General features: G+C 43.3%; 2 protein-coding genes across 2 annotated transcripts; both read left to right on the forward strand.

Moving 5' to 3' along the window:
* The first annotated feature begins 16,331 nt into the window (after nucleotides 1-16,331).
* LOC145947678 (uncharacterized) lies at nucleotides 16,332-18,191 on the forward strand. Its single transcript, XM_083057456.1, has one exon. The coding sequence runs from the start codon at nucleotides 16,332-16,334 to the stop codon at nucleotides 18,189-18,191; it is 1,860 nt and encodes a 619-aa protein (XP_082913582.1).
* Nucleotides 18,192-18,201: 10 nt separating this feature from the next.
* LOC145947679 (uncharacterized) lies at nucleotides 18,202-19,641 on the forward strand (the record flags this gene model as incomplete). Its single annotated transcript, XM_083057457.1, has 3 exons — nucleotides 18,202-18,529; nucleotides 18,734-18,985; nucleotides 19,046-19,641. Coding segments are annotated over exons 1-3 (1,176 nt in total), but the record flags the coding sequence as incomplete, so codon positions are not given.
* Between the last annotated feature and the right edge of the window lie 142 nt (nucleotides 19,642-19,783).

Here is a 19,783-nt window from a genome sequence, read left to right on the forward strand (position 1 = left end):
CTAGGGGTCACCGCGACCGGCGGCCAGGCGTCCACCGCCCCCCGGGCCCGACCCTCCCCCGGCACCAACCACAGCGGTTTCCTCGCCCGGGCAGCCAGGAGGGGTCGTCCCTCCTCCCGGGATTCAGGGGAAAGAGGGAATATCCCCCTTCTTCCCCGTCTCTCCCGCTCTCGTTCGGCCTCCTCCTTTTGGAGCATGACCGCTTCACAAAAGGAGGAGACCGCCTCCCACCCGTCCTCTTCCTCTATCATAGTCCCTACCAGAGCTGGTAGGGACAGGTCCCTTCCCACCACCACTTTTAGTTGCTCCCGCTCTCCAGCCCATGCAGGGCATTCGGCCATGGTGTGCTGCGCACTATCGCACTCATGTCCGCAGTGCATGCACGCCCCGGTCCGCTCCTTTCCTATACGACCCAGGTATTCACCAAAGCAACCATGCCCGGTGAACACCTGGGTCATCCTGTATGACACCCCGCCTTTTGGCCGATCTAGCCACTGGATCAGATGGGGTCTTATGGCCTCGACCGTCCTCTGACCTGGCAGGCTGGGATCTCCCAGTAGCGTCTGCCATCTGTCTATTAGGACGCGTCGAGCCTGCCCCCTAATTGTACGCCGTACACCATCCGTCACTAGAACTCCCGCCCGTTGCAGCTCCTTGACCCTGTTGTACACGTCGGCATACATACGGGCAAGGAGTTCTATGGGGGGGCACTCCAGCGAGTACCCCCACCGCCGTCCAGCTTACCGTACGGTACCCCCTACATATTCGGTTCGCCACCCGGCGCTGCAACTGACGCAGAGCGTCTCGCAGACGTCGAGTGGCAATGACCTTTTCAGCCCAAACGGGGGCACCGTACAGCAGCATGGCGTGTACTGTGCCGGCGTACAGTCGGCGAACACTCTCCATGGGACCCCCCAGATTCGGTAGGAGACGGCCAAGTGACATGGCCGCTTTCTCTACCCTGGGGGATATCCGGCGGAAGTGCTCGGCGAAGGTCCAGCGGCTATCAAGGTGGAGGCCCAGATACTTGATGTGGGCCCCCACCCGGATCGGGGTGCCTGCTACTCTTATTTCTCTTGGTGGCGCCCCATGTCTTCCGTTATGGAAGAACGTTGCTTCCGTCTTCTGGGGCGCCACCCTGAGTCCCACAGCCCTTATCACGCTTACCACGCGTGCAGTCGCGAGATTCGCCCTCGCGACTGCTTCCCCCCAGTTTCTCTCTCCGGCTAGTATCAGAGTGTCATCTGCATAGCAGATGGCCTGACAGCCGGAGGGGAGGGCAGTTCGCAAGACCGTGTCATAGGCGATGTTCCACAGTAACGGGCCCAGTACTGAGCCTTGTGGAACACCGCCGAACATGACTTTTTCAACCCTTACCGCGTCCCGGTCGAAGTATATTAGTCTTCTGTCCCGGAAATAGTCCCTTATCATGGCGACTAGGTAGGGAGGCATCTGGTGGTACTCCAGCGCCGTCCCCACCCGTCGCCACGGCAGGGTATTGAAGGCGTTCGATATGTCTAACGACACCGCCAACAGCACCCCGCCGTCCGCCGCGATCGGGCCCCGAGATCGAGCGCACCCTTTTGATTGCATCAATGGTTGAGCACCCGACCCGGAGTCCGTATTGGTCCTCGTTTAAATTGGGACCATCCCGGGACAGGTGCCGGACGAGGCGGTCACACACCAGCCTCTCCAGCATCTTGCCCGCCTCGTCCAGCAGGCAGATCGGCCGATACGCGGAAGGCTGGTCTCGCGGTTTGCCCTCTTTTGGAAGAAGGACAACGTGTGCTCTCTTCCAAACTGGGGGGAATTTGCCCTCCCTGAAGCATTTGTTGTACAAATCCCTCATTTCCTCTTGGAGCTCCTTGTGTGCGAGCCGCCAAGTACGTCCAGAGACGCCGTCCGGTGCTTTTGCACTCTTGATCCGACGGATGACGTCCCTTAGCTCTCCTCTTGTGACCCTCATATCCTCCTCATCCCATAGCGTTTCCCTCTCTGGAATGGGATCGTTCAATCCGTCTTCCATCGAGGGAAATAGCGTGTCTATGACACGCTGGATGAAGAGGGGATCCATTGTCTCGGTGATCGGGGACGCCACCTGTTTTAGTTTACCTAAAACCATTTTATATGGGCGCCCCCATGGATCCCGGTCAAGAGAGGAGAGCAGTTCTCCCTATGACCTAGCCTTGGCAGCCCGGATCTCCTTCCGGAGCTCGTCTCTGAGGGATTTGTACAACTCCCATGCTTCCTCGAACCCTTCTCGGTTCTTCCTCCTGTTGGCCCGCCTTTTTGGCGGACTAATTCCTTCCTCATCTCGGCTATTCGTTCCGACCACCAATACGCTCTATTTGGTGGCCAGAACTTGGAGCTGGGCATGGAGGCGTCACATGCCGCCTCCATCGTGCCCAGTATCCAGCCGAGATGAGTCTCCAATTCCTCCTCCTCCACTGCGCCCTTATTAACCATAAGGGCGCAGTGGATGGACGTGATAAATGCGTCCTCGTCCAGTTTTTTGAGGGCCCATCGCTTCTGTCCCATTTCCTTTTCCCTATGGCGAACTCTGGTCCCCTTAGGGATGGCAGCGACGGAGAATTCCACGTACTCGTGGTCTGACAGAGTCTCCTTCTCCGCCGCTACCCTCCAACCCTTTATTAGTCTTTCGGCAAGGGGGTTCGCCCAAGTCAGGTGGACTATCGAACCCCCTGCCTCCTGACGCACGTGTTTCGCGCGCCAAGGTTTACTATATTAAGACCAGAGTCCGCCGCCCAATCCAAGACATTGCTCCCCCTCCAGTCCTGTCGCAGGGACCCCCAAACGCCAGACTTGGCGTTAAAGCGTCTCCCGCGACAATTACTGGACCTGGGGGGAGCCTCCTGACCAGTCTACCCACCGTTCCAAGTCTGCGCGCGTATTGCGCTTGCTGCAGACTTGGTGGCAGGTAGACTGAGACTACCGCGATGGGCCCCCAAAATACCGCGACAAATCCCCTCCCCTTTGAGTGTAGTTCCATGGGAGGGGAATTTGTCGCACCCCGCCATGCGATGGCCGCCATACCGTCCAGCCTGACGGCCATCCTGGGACCCTCTCGGGCGTTGTAAGGCTCCGAGAGGATCCCCAATCCATAGTCCCCCTGATGCATTCCTGCATCAGGAGGTCTTGTGCGCGTCCCGAGTGGTTGAGGTTACTTTGTATAACTTTACAGGTCATCCTCAATCACTTCGGAGTCCTCTTCCTGTTCCTCCTCCATTTCGGAGGAGGAATCTCTACCGCTTATGTCCTCCTTCAACCTCCTGCGCTTACTTCCGCCTGCTGAGGGAGGACACTCTTCCTCCTCTGCCTTCCTCCTCTCCCTTACTGGGAGAGGAGTGGATGCCCTGCTCACTACGGATGCGGGCCTTCTTGCCTCTTCTCTCGTCGCCGCGGGGGGGGGGCGAGCCAGCTCTCAGTCATTCGACTGAGGGCCAATCCCCTCGTGCCCCTCTGTACAGAGGGGCACGCTTTTCCCCCCCCCCCGAGCGATGATTTGCAGGGAGGTTCTTGGCATTGCACACAGTGCAGTATGCCGCCTCCCTGCAACTTTTGGCCTCGTGACCCTCTTTCCCGCATCTGTAACAAAGCCGACTCCTGTCCTCTTTGTTGGGGCACCGCTGCCTGACATGACCCCCCTCCAAACATTTGAAACACTGGAGGGGCCTGCTCTCAAGCAGCTGTGCCCCAACCAGCGCCCAGCCGATCTGTACCCTGTCCACGGCGACCATTTTGTTGGCCGCAGACAGGGGGCATTTCACCCACACGGTGCTCATTCCGCTCGGGGACATTTGTACGTCCCCCACCCTCACCTCCTCCGGTTCACACCTCCCAGTTTCTGCCACCGCAGTGGCTATTTCCTGGGGGGTGATTGATTCCTCCAGTCCTCGGAGGCGAAGCTCGGCCATTTTTTTCGGTCGATCGACCCTCACCTCCCTCCTCTACGCGAAAACCTTTCTCAAGCTGGCGGCTAATTTATCCGCCAGCTTAGCACTCTCCTTACCGGGAACCTCAAATATGAGGGCCCCGGTAACTACCCTCTTGATCTTCACCCCGGTGATGCCTAAGGTGTTGAGGTTGAGCTGCGTTCGAGCCTCCCTCATCACCTCCTCGTACCTGCCAGGAGGGCACGTGACCGTGACTATGGCCGTCTTTGGTTCCCTCCTGGCCTTTGGTTCGGCACTGGACACCGCCGGAATTTTTCCCTTTCCTCCTTCCTTTCCTGTAGCTTTAGTCGGAGCGGCGGCTACTTGGGCTGCTTTCCTCTCAGCCCTAGCAGTCTTTTTACCCACGACCATGGCCCACGACCATGGCCCACGACTCCCCTTTCTGGGTGTCTTGGCCCGTCGTGGGTTTCACGACTGCTGCTTTTGGCTGCTGCTGCGACTTTGTGTTTGCAGCCTCAGCTCTCTTCCTCGTCCCTTATTGTTGCCGCTGTTGCTGCTGCTTGTTGTTATTCACGACAGCAGCAGTAGTAGTGGCGGCCTCCTTCTTCCTCGCCCCTTCTTCCCCAAGGCCTTGATGGCCATCCTCGGCTTACCAGGCTGGTGGGTCGAGGGTGGTAATACCTTGGCCTTTATTTCCCCCTTTTCCTTTCGTTGGGGGGGGTAGTTTTGGCACTGGGTTGTGGCAGTGCCTCTCTCCCCCCCAGTTTCTTCTCCTTCCACACATCGTGGCTTGTCTTCGGGGGGCCGAGACGCTTATCTAATATGCGCTCGACCACTCCCTCCAACATGGCCACCATTCTCTCCTGTCTCTCCTCCTCCTCCTCCTTTGTGTGACCGCTGTTCTCCTGCGGTCGGGCCACAGTATATACAGTAGCGCAACTCTCTCGATTTTGTGTTGGCCAAAATGGAGTGCGCATGCGCGAAGTAAGCGAGTTGCCCAGTAGTGCCATCTGAACTTCTCTCTCACTCACTCTTACTTGTTTCGGTCTCTCTCAGTCTCATTTTTTATAAAAACATTATTTATAGATTATTACTATATGTATTTTTACTATATTATATGTGTTATAATATTATTAATTATTATATAAAGTCTCTTTTGCTCTTCTGAGGTTCTTTCTTGTTTGTATCGAGGTGGATCGAGTAGCTGAGGTACAGACAGATAAAGAATTTGGAAGAAAAAAATAGAGATATTAGGTATATATATATATGTATATGCATATTTATAAAAATATTTTTTAAACATTTCTTTGTTTATCATAAATATACAATATGTAATGTAATTTTTAGAATATTTACATTAAATCAACATGTTATTTTTAGGAAAACTAAAATACTTTTAATTTTATTTATTAATAAAATTTGTAATAAATATTTTGATTTGTAATAAATATTTTTTATGTGATTATATTTTTGTTTCATAAATTTTATTTATATACTTCATATTAACATTATTATACAAAAATATATATTTAATAAATATAATTTTTTTATTTTATAAAAATATTGCATTTTATTATTTCTCTTTGTCACTTATTTATAGCGTGCAATTAAATTTTTGTATAATATATAATTTTATTATTTTGATACATATAATTAATAATACTATGATTTTTTTTATAACAATGTATATAGTTAATAATTTTTATATATTATATTTTTTTTTTGCCTTTGTCTATTTTAACATTACACACGTCTCATATTATTTATTAATGATACGCTTTAGAAATTTTTATTTATTTTTTAACGTACATATTATTATAATAATTTTTATTTCTTTCTATTTTGTATTATTTTTGTTAAATTATATTATTCTGATATGTTTATAATGACTGAGTTAGAAAGAGAATGAGTTGGAGAGAGAACAAACAAGAGTGAGCGAGAGAGAAGTTTAGATGGCATTACTGGGCAACTCGCTTATTTCGCACATGCGCACTCCATTTTGGCCAACACTAACTTCAAAGGCGCCGACAGAGAGTTGCGCTACTGTATATACTGTGGTCGGGCGTTGCTTGTGTGGGACATTGAAATCTCCACCATTTCGACGTCTTCCACATCGGCGCACTCCCTTCCTGTTTGGTCCAGTTCTTCACCGTCTATGTATGGCGATGAAGTGTCTTTGCTCCTTGCTTCCCTGGGGGTCTCCCTATCTTTCGATAGTCGTGGGATCTCCGTTCCTCTTTCTTTCCTCCATCCCGAGAAGGTTCCCCCATCTCTTTGACGGGATGGAAGTGGAACTTCATCTCCTCTGGCCTCAGGGGCCTCCCCGTCCTCAGACGGAAGTGAGGTTCCTGGGGTCTCCTCCCACCCTATACTTCCCCACTCATTCCGAGGGGGTGAGGCATCCTTCCTTCCCTTGATGGTAGCTTTAAGCTTATTTATGAGAAGCTCTTGATTGAACTTCTCATGCTTAAGTTTATCAATCTGCGCTCTCATCATTTTCATTTGGCTGTCCATTGGGGTGTCCTCCGGGTTTTGCGCCTTGATTGCGAGCACCGTTGCCGCTGCGCACATCGTGGCTGCTGCCCGCTTCACCCCTTTGGTCAGCGTCTCCTTCATCTTGCCGGATTTCGCTGCAGCCTTGTATAGCATGGTGGCTTGATCCGCCGTAATGGCCTCCAATTCAGCTATGGGCTGGTTGTGATATTCAGCCTCTAGTTCCCGGATATCCTCCAGAAAGTTCCGGTAGGATCTCGTGGGATCCGGTTTGACACGAGGGTCCAGGATGTCGCTCTCCCTTCTCCTCTCTTCTTCTTCAGCCTTTTCCTTATCCCTCTCCAGCTTTCGGTGATATTTCCCGGTTGACTCAAGTCTACCGGGCAGTCTCTTGGCTGGAATAGCCTCCTCCCCCTCCTCTCTTCCTTCTGTTAAGTCCACGCTTGGATCTTCTGCGTGGCTCTCTCCCTCCCGGCAGAATTCCCCTCTCTTCTCCTGCTCCTCCGCGCCTATTGACGCAATGTTTCCTGTGGAGCCCATTTTTGTGAGTCTGACAGCCGGTATTCGACTGCCAAGCATCACCTCAAGCTCCTTGGACGTGGTGGACGTGCTGGATTTCTCCGAGCACGCGTCCTCTTCCCGGGATGCCTTGCTAGAAGATCTCGTCTTCCGGCGCTAATCCTCCTCCAACCCCTCCTTCCTTCTCTTGTTATTGGCCGTCTTTTTAATATTGTTCTTCTCCATCTTGTTTGATCCCACTTTCCTTGCACGGCTCCGCTGTCCAGCGTATCTCCCACCCGACCAGGGATGCCCCGAAACATGACCGGAAGCATCCCCGGCCGAGGCCCGGGGTAACTCCCGGGAGACAGCATACACCCAAAGGGTACGGACCAAAAGCCCGCACCCCCGGGTCCCAGCCCCTTACACCGGCGCGGGGGTTTTAACGCCCCCGCAACCGTTTCAGTGGTTCCGCACCTCCGACAATGCGGGTATCGTGCAAGGCGGCGCCACCCGGGGGGCCCCACGGACAATTGGGACTGGGCCGCCGCTCCCCGACCCAGTCTTGCCCGCCGCGGCGACCAGCACGCCCACCGATGGGGGACGAAGGCCATCGATGGGCAGGCGCCTCTTCCGGCCGGCCGGTTCGGAAGGGGAAACGGTCCCGACCGGCCGAAAGTCCTTCTCTCGTCGCCGGGCCCTGTCTCGGAATACGTCCGAGCGACCCCGGTGACCGACCAGAATAAGGGGCCTCCGAAGTCTGAGGACTCCCTTGGCCCAAACTTTCGATCGTGAAACTCCGTCCCCCCGACCCGTAACCGGAATACTTCCTGGCGGCTCGAGAAGGGCACGGGGCGGCGAGTCCGGAACTTCCGGATGCCCGGATATCTCCGGGGACATCACCTCGCCGCTCCGATCCTCCTGGGATGGGGCGCCAGTGAGAGAGACCACGTCTCCCCCACCGCTCGCCTCGCCAGAGAGGATCCACCCCATTGTGGGACGCCACTCCGCGCCTATGCCAGACCGAGAGTGACGGGAGGCTTCCCGACACCCCGGCCCCAGACACAGACGCGGCCGGCACCTACATCCCCCCCCGTATCACCGCCGAGGCGATGCTACTGACAAGAGGGCTAACGCAGCAGCGCCGTGCAATGCCCTTCTGCCAAACTACCTTACGTACCCCCCAAATAGGGAGGGGCCACCCCAGGCATGGGTGACCATGGTGTACAGACTGTATAAGTCCGTACGGGCCATGTTAGCACCCCTATGCAGACTCTCCTCTGCATAAGGGTGAGCTCCCACGCCACGGCAAGGCCATGGCCCACGAGGGAGTAGTTGCGCCGCTCCTGCCTACCGCCCGTACTCGTGCCGTAATTCGCTAAATTTTTCCTTTTATAATTTGAAAACTGAGCTTCGGATAAAATTTTGGCAAACGAAAAATCGTCTTAGAATTCAGCCAGGAATAAGACATTTTAAGGACAAACGGTTGTTTTGAATCACCCTGTATATGTAATAGAAATTTATAAACGCAATACGCTCACACATATGAGCAATTGTGTTCAAACATGTGATAAAGGCCGACACACATATAATATACTGTTATCTATGCACTTCATACTGATACGCGTGCGAAGCATTAGAACAGTAGAAATATATGATGTCTAATTTCAACATATGGAACACAATTTTTATTTGCTCTTTTATTGTTCTTTTTAACATGCATAACGCTGTCGATAATGGCAGAACTAAAATTATCGACAATTATCGACAATTTTAGTTCCGCTCAAATGAGGGCGCAAACCTGTCGGAGTTGGGAAGTCCGTTTAGGATCCCCACAAGTTTTGCTTTAGAAAGATACAGCACAATTTGCGAAAAAAATCTTTTTATATCAATATAGATTCCATATGAAAACTTTATTTCCTCTTCCGCGACCTCTTCCCCGGCCTCTCCGATTTTTATAATGTAATGATGGTGGTGGTGGTGGTGACGGTGGTGGTTGCGATGACGGTGGCGGTGCTGATTGGGATGACGGTGATGGTGGTCGTGGTGGCGGCGGGTACTCCACAATTTGTAGCCGTCGCTCGCGGCGGCGTTGGCGATACCGCCTACGTTGTTCTGAATGAGACAGCTATAAAAAAAATAATTTTATATTATTATTTAATATAAATAATATATATTAGTAAGGAAAATAATATATGTATATTAAATTAATGTGAAATTATAATATTAAATTAATTATATTATAATTATATTAGTATATGAAATAATGTGTTTCGAAAGATTACTTACAGCTTGTTGTGGTTGTGCGCTGGGCATTATGATGCATCCAGGCGCCCTGGGCGGTAGGCCGTGCACCGGTAGGCCGTGCACCGGTAGGCCGTACACCGGTAGGCCGTGCACCGGTAGGCAGTGCACAGGTAGGCCGTGCACAGGTAGGCCGTGCACAGGTAGGCCGTGCGGCACGTGGACAATCGGCACGTGCTCAAAGGGCACGAGTGGTCCACATGGTGGTGGTAGCGGTATTGCTGCAAAAAAATGTTTTATTATATGTATATATATAATACATACAAAATATTAGGTTCTTTATATAAGTATATATGTATATACTTATATAAATATATGTATATGTTGAAAAAATGACAGAGGTTGAGGTTAGAACAATAACTTGTTTATGAGAATAAAATTCTAAATGTCATATGTAAATAATTAATTCTTTACATGAAATTTGATAAGTGTACATATAGTAAACATGTATTTAGTATGTACATATGTACATGTACATATAATAATGCATATATAAATAAAAACAACGATTACTTACCATACTCTCGATTCGCCATTACTCAAATAAAGGTAGTATCGAACTATCGAATGCAATCATTTGCAATAGTGTATCGCGCGACCAATGAAATACTTTTATGTCGTGATTGGTGCGTTGACTTCGAAGCGTTTGTAGACTACTTTTTGTTTAATATACAGGGTGTCCGAAAAATCGCCTGCTCCACTTCGGGAGGTGATTCGGGACGAAAAAAGAAGAAAAAAATGTTATATAAACATAGGTCCGGAAATAAGTCGTTTCCGAGTTATAACCACTTTTATGTTTAAAAAATCATAATTTGTAGTCCGCTTGGGATCCCTCTTTCTTAATTTTTTCTTAAATTAAAAATTTTTATTTTTTAATTTTCATTTGTTATTTTTATTTAATTTTTAATTTTCAATTTTTATTTTTTTATTTTTTTTTATTTTAATTTTTAATTTTTTTTAATTTTACTTTTTTTAGTTTTTTTTCAATTTTTCAATATTTGTAAATACAATTACATTATTTTTAAAGTATAAACATGAACAGATATTTAAATCGAATTAAATAAGGTGTTCAAAATGACCACCTTCAGCACAAATGCAGGCCCTTATTCTTCTATCAAAGGAATTCCGAACTCTTTGAAAAACATTTGGATCCCTCCTTATTTCTTCAAATCCATGAATTATTCTTTGTCTTAAGTCAGCAATATTATTGGGTGCATTTCTGTAAACAATTGACTTTACGTGACCCCATAGATAAAAATCAAGTGGAGTCATGTCTGGTGATCTTGGGGGCCAGGCAACCGGACCTCCACGCCCTATCCATCTCTGGCCATAATTTCGATTCAAATGATCTCTGGCAACACGGCTAAAATGCGCAGGTGCACCATCATGCATGAACCACATGTTTTGTCGTATTATTAAAGGGACGTTTTCAAGAAGGTGGCCTAACTCTTCTCTAAGAAATCGTACATAATTCTGATCATTTAATCTCTCTTCAAAGAAATATGGCCCTATAAGTTCGTCACCAATAATACCCGCCCATACGGTGCAACTTAACTGTTGTTGATGCCTTCTTTGATCAATTGCTTTAGGATTTTCTAAAGCCCATACATGAAGGTTGTGATAGTTAAAAATTCCATTTCGGTCAAAGCCTGCTTCATCAGTAAATAGAATATTTTCACAAAAATTCGGATTTTTATCTATTCTGTTTACAACCCATTGGCAAAATTGCAAACGGGGATCATAATCTGCAACAGAAAGTCCTTGAACTCGTTGCACGTGATATTGATACATTGCATTTCTTGATAAAATGTTCCATATCGTTGATTTTGATACTCCGATTTCATCCGAAACTGTTCTAACACTAGTAGCAGGATTACGCTCAAATTGTTCAAGTACTTCTTCTTTCGTTACAACATCCATCAAAAGTAAGGTGTTGCTAAATAATAATTTGAAACTTATTGAAAACTGTTTTCAATGAGTGAATGAAAAATGATGAATGAAAAAATTAGTTTTAATGAATTAGCTGATAATTACCCTAAGTACTTTTAGATTGTATCTAATTTTTCTGTATTCATCAATGGATCGTTTGAGTTTTAATGAATTAGCTGATATGCATCTTATGTATGGTCTTGCTCAAAGTAATGTTGCCGAGGCAAGAAGATTATACATCCAGTCTTTTCCAAATCGAGATGTACCGGGAATAGAGTCTTTTCGAAATGTAGACAGAACCTTGAGAGAATTTAGTACATTAAAAAAAAGAACAAGTGAGGGCAGACCTAGAGTGGATGTTGTAACGAAAGAAGAAGTACTTGAACAATTTGAGCGTAATCCTGCTATTAGTGTTAGAACAGTTTCGGATTAAATCGGAGTACCAAAATCAACGATATGGAACTTTATCAAGAAATGCAATATATCCATATCATGTGCAACGAGTTCAAAAACTTTCTGTTGCAGATTATGGTCCCCGTTTGCAATTTTGCCAATGGGTTGTAAACAGAATAGATGAAAATCCGAATTTTTGTGAAAATATTCTATTTACTGATGAAGCAGGCTTTGACCGAAATGGAATTTTTAACTATCACAACCTTCATGTATGGGCTTTAGAAAATCCTAAAGCAATTGATCAAAGAAGGCATCAACAACAGTTAAGTTGCACCGTATGGGCGGGTATTATTGGTGACGAACTTATAGGGCCATATTTCTTTGAAGAGAGATTAAATGGTCAGAATTATGTACGATTTCTTAGAGAAGAGTTAGGCCACCTTCTTGAAAACGTCCCTTTAATAATATGACAAAACATGTTCATGCATGATGGTGCACCTGCGCATTTTAGCCGTGTTGCCAGAGATCATTTGAATCGAAATTACGGCCAGAGATGGATAGGGCGTGGAGGTCCGGTTGCCTGGCCCCCAAGATCACCAGACATTTTTTTTTTTTTTTTTATGTCGGTGGGGAATCCTGCATAGGACACCCTCCACCTCGGGGGAGGCTTCGGGTAGTGCCGGACTCTTACCGACTAAACCCCACCGGTGGCAACCTAACGCTCATAGGGGGACCCCCGGGAACCGCTAACGCATAACTTCCAGAAGATCACCAGACATAACTCCACTTGATTTTTATCTATGGGGTCACGTAAAGTCAATTGTTTACAGAAATGCACCCAATAATATTGCTGACTTAAGACAAAGAATAATTCATGGATTTGAAGAAATAAGGAGGGATCCAAATGTTTTTCAAAGAGTTCGGAATTCCTTTGATAGAAGAATAAGGGCCTGCATTCGTGCTGAAGGTGGTCATTTTGAACACCTTATTTAATTCGATTTAAATATCTGTTCATGTTTATACTTTAAAAATAATGTAATCGCATTTATAAATATTGAAAAATTGAAAAAAACTAAAAAAATTAAAATTAAAAAAAAATTAAAAATTAAAATAAAAAAAAATTAAAAAATAAAAATTGAAAATTAAAAATTAAATAAAAATAACAAATAAAAATTAAAAAATAAAAATTTTTAATTTAAGAAAAAATTAAGAAAGAGGGATGCCAAGCGGACTACAAATTATGATTTTTTAAACATAAAAGTGGTTATAACTCGGAAACGAGTTATTTCCGGACCTATGTTTATATAACATTTTTTTCTTCTTTTTTCGTCCCGAATCACCTCCCAAAGTGGAGCAGGCGATTTTTCGGACACCCTGTATATCGAGTATCAGTTTTTATTACAGTCCATTATAGCAAAGTACAGCGTACAGAGTATTTTGTTCTTAGTGTTGAGTTTTTGTTTTTATATATTGTTGTTTGGAGTAATAAATTGTAATATTATTATATAGTATTATTTATAGACATACGAGAGATATTATATATAATACTCTCATTATCTGAATATACTAATAATCAAAGTGTGTCGGCAAAACGTATTTCTATGAAAAAGAAAATGCGTCTGGTACGACTCAGTAAGAAGAATTCTTTCATCAATGAAGAGAGAATTATCGAGGAAAAATGTACATCGGAAATTCCAGGTACATCATATTAATTATATGCATGCGAGGATAAAAGAAATGTAGATTATGACACGTCGACAACGCAATCATTATCTTCCATGGATACATTTTCTCAATCATCTGTCAATGCATGCGCGACACAGAAATTTCAATCGGAAAAAAATATTAATATTTTCGATAATGATGATGATGATTCTATGGGATCTCTATCAGACGTTCGTGAATTTTGTAAAAATTTGACAAGTTTGTCGAACGAGCCGCACGCATATACAGATGAGAGAAATGTGATGACAGATAATGATGTGTTGACATCGCAGTCGTCGAATGCATTTTTTGAAAATTTTGCGGATGCATGCACATTGATGGAATCAAAAAGTACAATGCAAAGCAATATCAAAAATGTCGAAGACATCGAAGATGTCGAAGATATCGAAACTATTGTTTTGCATTCTGATGAGAATATCGACGCATATCGCTTGTATTCTGAAGAGATTAGTGGACGACGTATCGTAAATTTTGGGCATGTTTTTGCTGAATTGCAGAGACTGTCCACTCATTGGATCGGCGAATGTCGTTTTACTGATCTTGTAATAAGCGAAAAGAAGCGTGACGGTCTGAAAACCAAATTTTCTGTCAAATGTCGAATGTGTAACTTCACTCGTAGCTTTTGGAGTGAACCGAAAGACGACAGAATATTGGATGTCAATAGTGGTATCGTATCCGGTACTATATTGACAGGGACTGGTCATAAGCAGCTTGAAGAACTTCTTGCTGCTGCAGATATTCCATGCATGGGTAATAAAAAATATATAAAGCATCATAATGAAATGTCGGAAGCCTTCGCCGCCGCCGCGGAAGAAGAAATGCGCGTGGCTGGCGAAGAGGAAAAACGTTTGGCAATTGAAAGAGGAGATATCATAGACAGAATTCCGCATATACCCGTGATAACAGACGGTTCGTGGATGAAGAGATCCTACCGTACAGGTAGTTACGATTCTCTATCCGGAGCAGCTATTATTACGGGATATCATTCTAAAAAAGTATTATTTGTTGGTGTCCGAAATAAATATTGTATTGTCTGCGCGAGAGCAGCTAAAATTAATGCAGTAGCAAAAGAACATTTATGTTTTAAAAATTGGGGAAGCAATCAGAGCTCCACCAGTATGGAAAGTGATATAAGCCTCGAAGGCTTCCGACTTACAAGGGACATGTCACAACTGTCCGGAACCGATTTGATTCTTCTTCAAATATGTTGTTAAATACACAAATCTAAAAGACACGTATTTTTTTATATGTGCGGATATTGAGTTTTAAGGGGTGAAACACCCCTTTAAAGAAAAACGGTATTTTCCTTTAGAATCGAATATCTGGTAAACTATAAAAGGTAGAAAAAAAGACGTACAACAAATTTTAATGGCTTGAAGAGTACTTTAAAGTTATATGAACAAAATTTTTTTATTTTGAAAAAAAAATTAAGTGGTGGGGTATAAAAAAAAATAAAAATAAAAAAATTTTGTTCATATAACTTTAAAGTACTCTTCAAGCCATTAAAATTTGTTGTACGTCTTTTTTTGCTACCTCTTATAGTTTATCAGATATTCGATCCTAAAGAAAAATACCGTTTTTCTTTAAAGGGGTGTTTCACCCCTTAAAACTCAATATCCACACATATAAAAAAATACGTGTCTTTTAGATTTGTGTATTTAACAACATATTTGAAGAAGAATCAAATCGGTTCCGGACAGTTGTGACATGTCCCTTGTTAGTTTAGAAATGCATGGCCTTATTTATAGTAAATATATCGGTGACGGTGATAGTAATGTATTAAAAAAATTAAGAGATTTTCCACCGTGTCCAAATATCGTTGTGGAGAAGATTGAATGCACGAATCATCTTCTCCACAATCTTTGTAATAAAATACGTGAAGCGGGTAGTACCGGTAGTAGAAATATTTTAAAATTGAAGAAGGCCGTTGCGAGCAGCGTTATGAAAATTCGAAACGCTGTTGTAAAGGCTGTCGACTTTCGTCGCAATCGTAAAGTTAGTTGGCAAACAAAAATTTCAGAATTAATTAAAGATTTAAATAATATACCTAGCCATGTATTTGGTGATCATAAAGATTGTGCTTTGCTTCAATATTTCTATAATGGACAACAGAAAGAAGGCGAGAAAAATCTTGTGTCCCAATTACAACGTGCAGGATTATTACTGTCCGATTTGTAAGGAAATTGAGTTTATTTTAAGTTCACATTTCGCGCGCTTTATTGAGTTTATGTGCGATACTCGTATCTCAGACTTGATCTGAGTAGATGGCGTTTCGGTCGTAAGGAAGAGATCGCGAGCACTCAGAGAAGAATCAGATGTACGCAGGTTACGGACCCGTATGGTTCGGTACATTCCAGAAATAAAATTTCTATTTAAGTCAAGGTCTGTTTCGTAGATTATTCCTAATAATTAATTCGAAGCAGTGCAACTAAGAAATCGATCAATCACTAAATTATTCATGGTCCTTCGAGCCGGATCCCAGAGAAATTGAGCTGGGAAAAAAGAAAGAGAGCACGTGCTAACTTGCTAGAACGACTGACGACCGACATTGGAAAGCCGCCGGAACGAGAATTCGAGCTCTGTAAGTCCAGTTACACTAGCAAAGAAATCAGCTGCCTTGCGAGATCAGCGGTGAGTTATCGCTGAATTCAACGACGACGACGAGCCCGTCAAGGAAAGACGTAAGAGGACAGCATTCACGAGGCCATCTTTGGCAGTACGAAAGGCGCCATCGGGCAGCAGCATAAAGGAAGTCATTCATCACATATTACACCGGACACCGGACGCGGCCATTACAAAAGGAAGTTGACGCAACAATAACACGCAAGAAGTTATGTTTTCAATCTGCATACGCAACTCAACAGATAAGAAACAATTCGAGACGTATTTACAAATGATATAATAGTAACAAGTACTAGTCGATAAAATAAATATTACAATAAATAAAGTAGGTCCGCATATATTTATCGTTTATTCGTGCGCATTTGATTTAAATTTGTTCCTAGGTATATGAGGCAAGACGTACTCGTAGATACTTGAATATATTGTATCGGGCATTTCGAGAGGAAATTCAGAATGGCGCAAAACATTGATTTAAAGAAAATCAAGCAGAGAAAGAGGATAGCTAAGAGTGGTTTCGCGCGAGTAGAAACTTTCTTAGATACTTTAGATCCAGTAACGGTCGATATCGAAGAGATAAAATTGCGACTAAATAAATTAGAGGATTGTTGGAAATCATTTGAAGAAAGTTTAACCGAATTAGTAAGCTACGATGAAACGTTAACAGATGAGCAAGCCGATGAAGAGCTAATAATTCATGAAGAAAAATACATTAATTTAAAGTTAAGAGGAGAGAGAATAATTAAAGATCGCGTGAAACCAGTCTTAGCTAATAATAATCCAGACCAAGCTGTCGACCCGTCGGAGGATATCAGAATGCGAACAAATGAAAGTCACGTAAGGTTACCTAAGATAGATTTACCTGTATTTTCAGGAGCATATGAAGAATGGCATTCGTTCTTTAACACATTCAATTCGTTAATACATTCCAATAATTCTTTAAACGACATTCAAAAGTTTCATTATTTAAAGTCGTCGGTAAAAGGTGAAGCAGCTGAAACTATAGCTTCATTAGAGATTTCGGAAGCTCATTATAAGGACGCTTGGCTTAGATTGAAAGAAAGATACGATAATGAGCGTCTCGCGGTTCAAAATCATATTAAAGCAATATTTGAACTACCTATGTTAAAAAGGGAAAATAGCGTCATGTTAAGAAGCGTATTAGATGGTACTTTAAAGCATACGAGAGCATTAACCGCATTAAAATGTCCCACGGCGTCATGGGATGACTTGTTGGTATATATAGTTACTAGTAAATTAGATTATATAACGATTAAAGAATGGGAAGCTAGTTTAAAGGCCCAACAATTACCTAAATTTAGCGAACTAACTGATTTTGTTACACGAAGGTGCCAGATGTTGGAAGCAGTGGCTAGGAGGAGCCTGTCCATAACGCCAAACGTTAATTCACGCCAAAATAATGGAGGGAAGGTAGCGATTTCTCACGCAGCACTAACAAATGTTAAGTGTTTACATTGCAAAAGTGACCATCAAATTTACCAGTGCAAAAATTTTAAGGAGCTTTCTGTAGCGGAGCGTTTGAATAAGGTAATGGGCTTGAAATTATGTTTGAACTGTTTTAAAGGGAAACACTTTGCAAAAGATTGTTCAGCTGGCTCTTGTAAAAAATGTACTAGAAAACATAACACTTTGTTACACGAAGATCGTGATTTATCGAAAGAAACTAAAGAAGAATCGAATAAATCAAATGTAGCTCAAGAAAGTACTTCAAGTAAAGCTGTTAATACTATATGCACACACTTGCAATCAAAAGAAATAGTAGATTCCAAGCAGGTGTTGTTGTCTACTGCTTTAATTAGAGTAAAAAATCATAAAAATCAATACATAGAAGGCAGGGTACTATTAGACAGTGGATCGCAATCTAACTTTGTAACTGAAGAGTTTGCTAAAAGGTTAAAGTTGAAAACGTTTGACGATAAGATAGAGATAAAGGGAATAAATCAACATATTTCACATGCTATGAAATCTTTAAATTTAAAGATAACTTCTCGTTTTGGTACCCACGGTTTAGATTTACCATGCATAGTTATTCCAAAAATCACTCAGAATTTACCGACAGTATTAGTAGATACTACCGTTTTGGAAATACCAAAAAATATTCAGTTAGCCGATCCACAGTTTAATATACCGGGTAAAATTGATTTGCTGATTGGTGCGGAGAGTTTTTGGGAGTTAATTTGCGTAGGGCAAATAAAGTTAGGAAAACGAAAGCCAGTATTGCAAAAATCACTATTAGGTTGGCTAGTATCCGGGCCAACAGGGGGGGTCCGAACCCAGGAAAATAACCAGCTGTAATTTAAGTATAATGGAAGAATTGAACGAGACTATTCATAAATTTTGGGAGGTCGAGGGTTATCAAGAGACTAATAATCTAGACCCCGAAGAAAAATATTGTGAAGAACACTTTAAAGCGACTCACGAACGTCATGTGAACGGTAGATTCATAGTTAAATTACCAGTTAAAGAAGAAATATTAAAATTTTTGGACGGCTCCAGAGAAGTAGCTTTAAAGAGGTTTTTATCATTAGAGCGAAAGTTTATTAAGAAACCAGAACTCAAAGGGGAATATGTAAAGTTCATACAAGATTATTTACAGCTAGGGCACATGAGAAAGGTACTCGATTATGATAAAGGTAAGTTAAGAGTTTTCTTGCCGCATCACGCAGTGATAAAGGAAAGTAGTACGACTACAAAAACTAGAGTAGTATTCGATGCATCCAGTCAGTATTCAAAGAAGAAATGTTTAAACGATGCCTTATATAAAGGCCCTGTAATTCAGTCGGATTTATTTACTTTAATTATACGGTTTCGATGTCATAAATACGTTCTGTGCGCAGATATATCAAAAATGTACAGACAAATATTAATACACGAAGATCAAATCGCGTTACAAAGTATTCTCTGGCGAGAAACTCCCGAATCAGAAATAGAGGAATTTGAATTACTAACGGTAACTTATGATACAAAACCTGCCTCGTTCTTAGCTACTAAATGTTTGCAACAATTAGCCGAGATTGAAAAGAGAAATTATCCTAAAGCTGCAAAGATAGTTTGCAATGATTTTTATATGGACGACTTATTGACTGGCAGTAACACTAAGTCCGAAATTATAGAGCTATAAAGGGAATTAACTGAGTTGTTGGTTAAAGGGGGTTTTGAGCTACACAAATGGAATTCCAACATAATAGATCAGAATAAAGGTATACGCGCAGATAATGAAGAGGTAGACATTAGCAAGGATATGGAATCTAAATTATTAGGCATATTTTGGAGTCCAAGCAAAGATACATTTCAATACAAAGTAGCATTAAAGGACTGCGAAACTCGTGTAACAAAGAGAGTTGTGTTATCACAAATATGTCGATTATTCGATCCACTAGGTTTAGTCGGGCCAGTAGTAACGTTAGCTAAAATATTAATGCAAGAGTTATGGAGTTCGGGTGTAGAATGGGATGAGTCCGTCCCTATGCATCTGCATAGAGCATGGGATCAAATAAGGCGACAATTGAATTTACTTAACGAGTTGAAAATACCTAGATTAGTAACTCTGGGGGAGACGGATTCTCAAATACAAATACACGGATTCTGTGACGCCAGTGAAAAGGCTTATGGAGCCTGCGTCTATTTACGAGAACAAGACTATCAGGGTCGTATAATAATTTCCTTGCTTTGCTCTAAATCAAGGGTAGCACCTATGAAAGCGTTATCCTTGCCTCGATTAGAGTTGTGCGGATCAGTGCTATTGGTAAATTTGATGGAAAAGATAATAAATAGTTTAAATTTAAAGATACAACAAAGATTTTATTGGACAGATTCAAAAATAGTATTGGCTTGGATAGGCTCCTCATCTAGAAAATGGCAAGCGTTTGTAGCTAATAGAGTTAGCA

Source organism: Prenolepis imparis, unplaced genomic scaffold (genome assembly GCF_030444845.1).
Source record: "Prenolepis imparis isolate NDT839.2.m4 unplaced genomic scaffold, iyPreImpa1.0 SCAF_118, whole genome shotgun sequence".
NCBI lineage: Eukaryota > Metazoa > Arthropoda > Insecta > Hymenoptera > Formicidae > Prenolepis > Prenolepis imparis.

What these genes read in the sequence shown, in the direction of transcription:
- LOC145947678 (XM_083057456.1), top strand. Translation starts at nt 16,332, where the DNA reads ATGGCGCAAAACATTGATTTAAAGAAAATCAAGCAGAGAAAGAGGATA.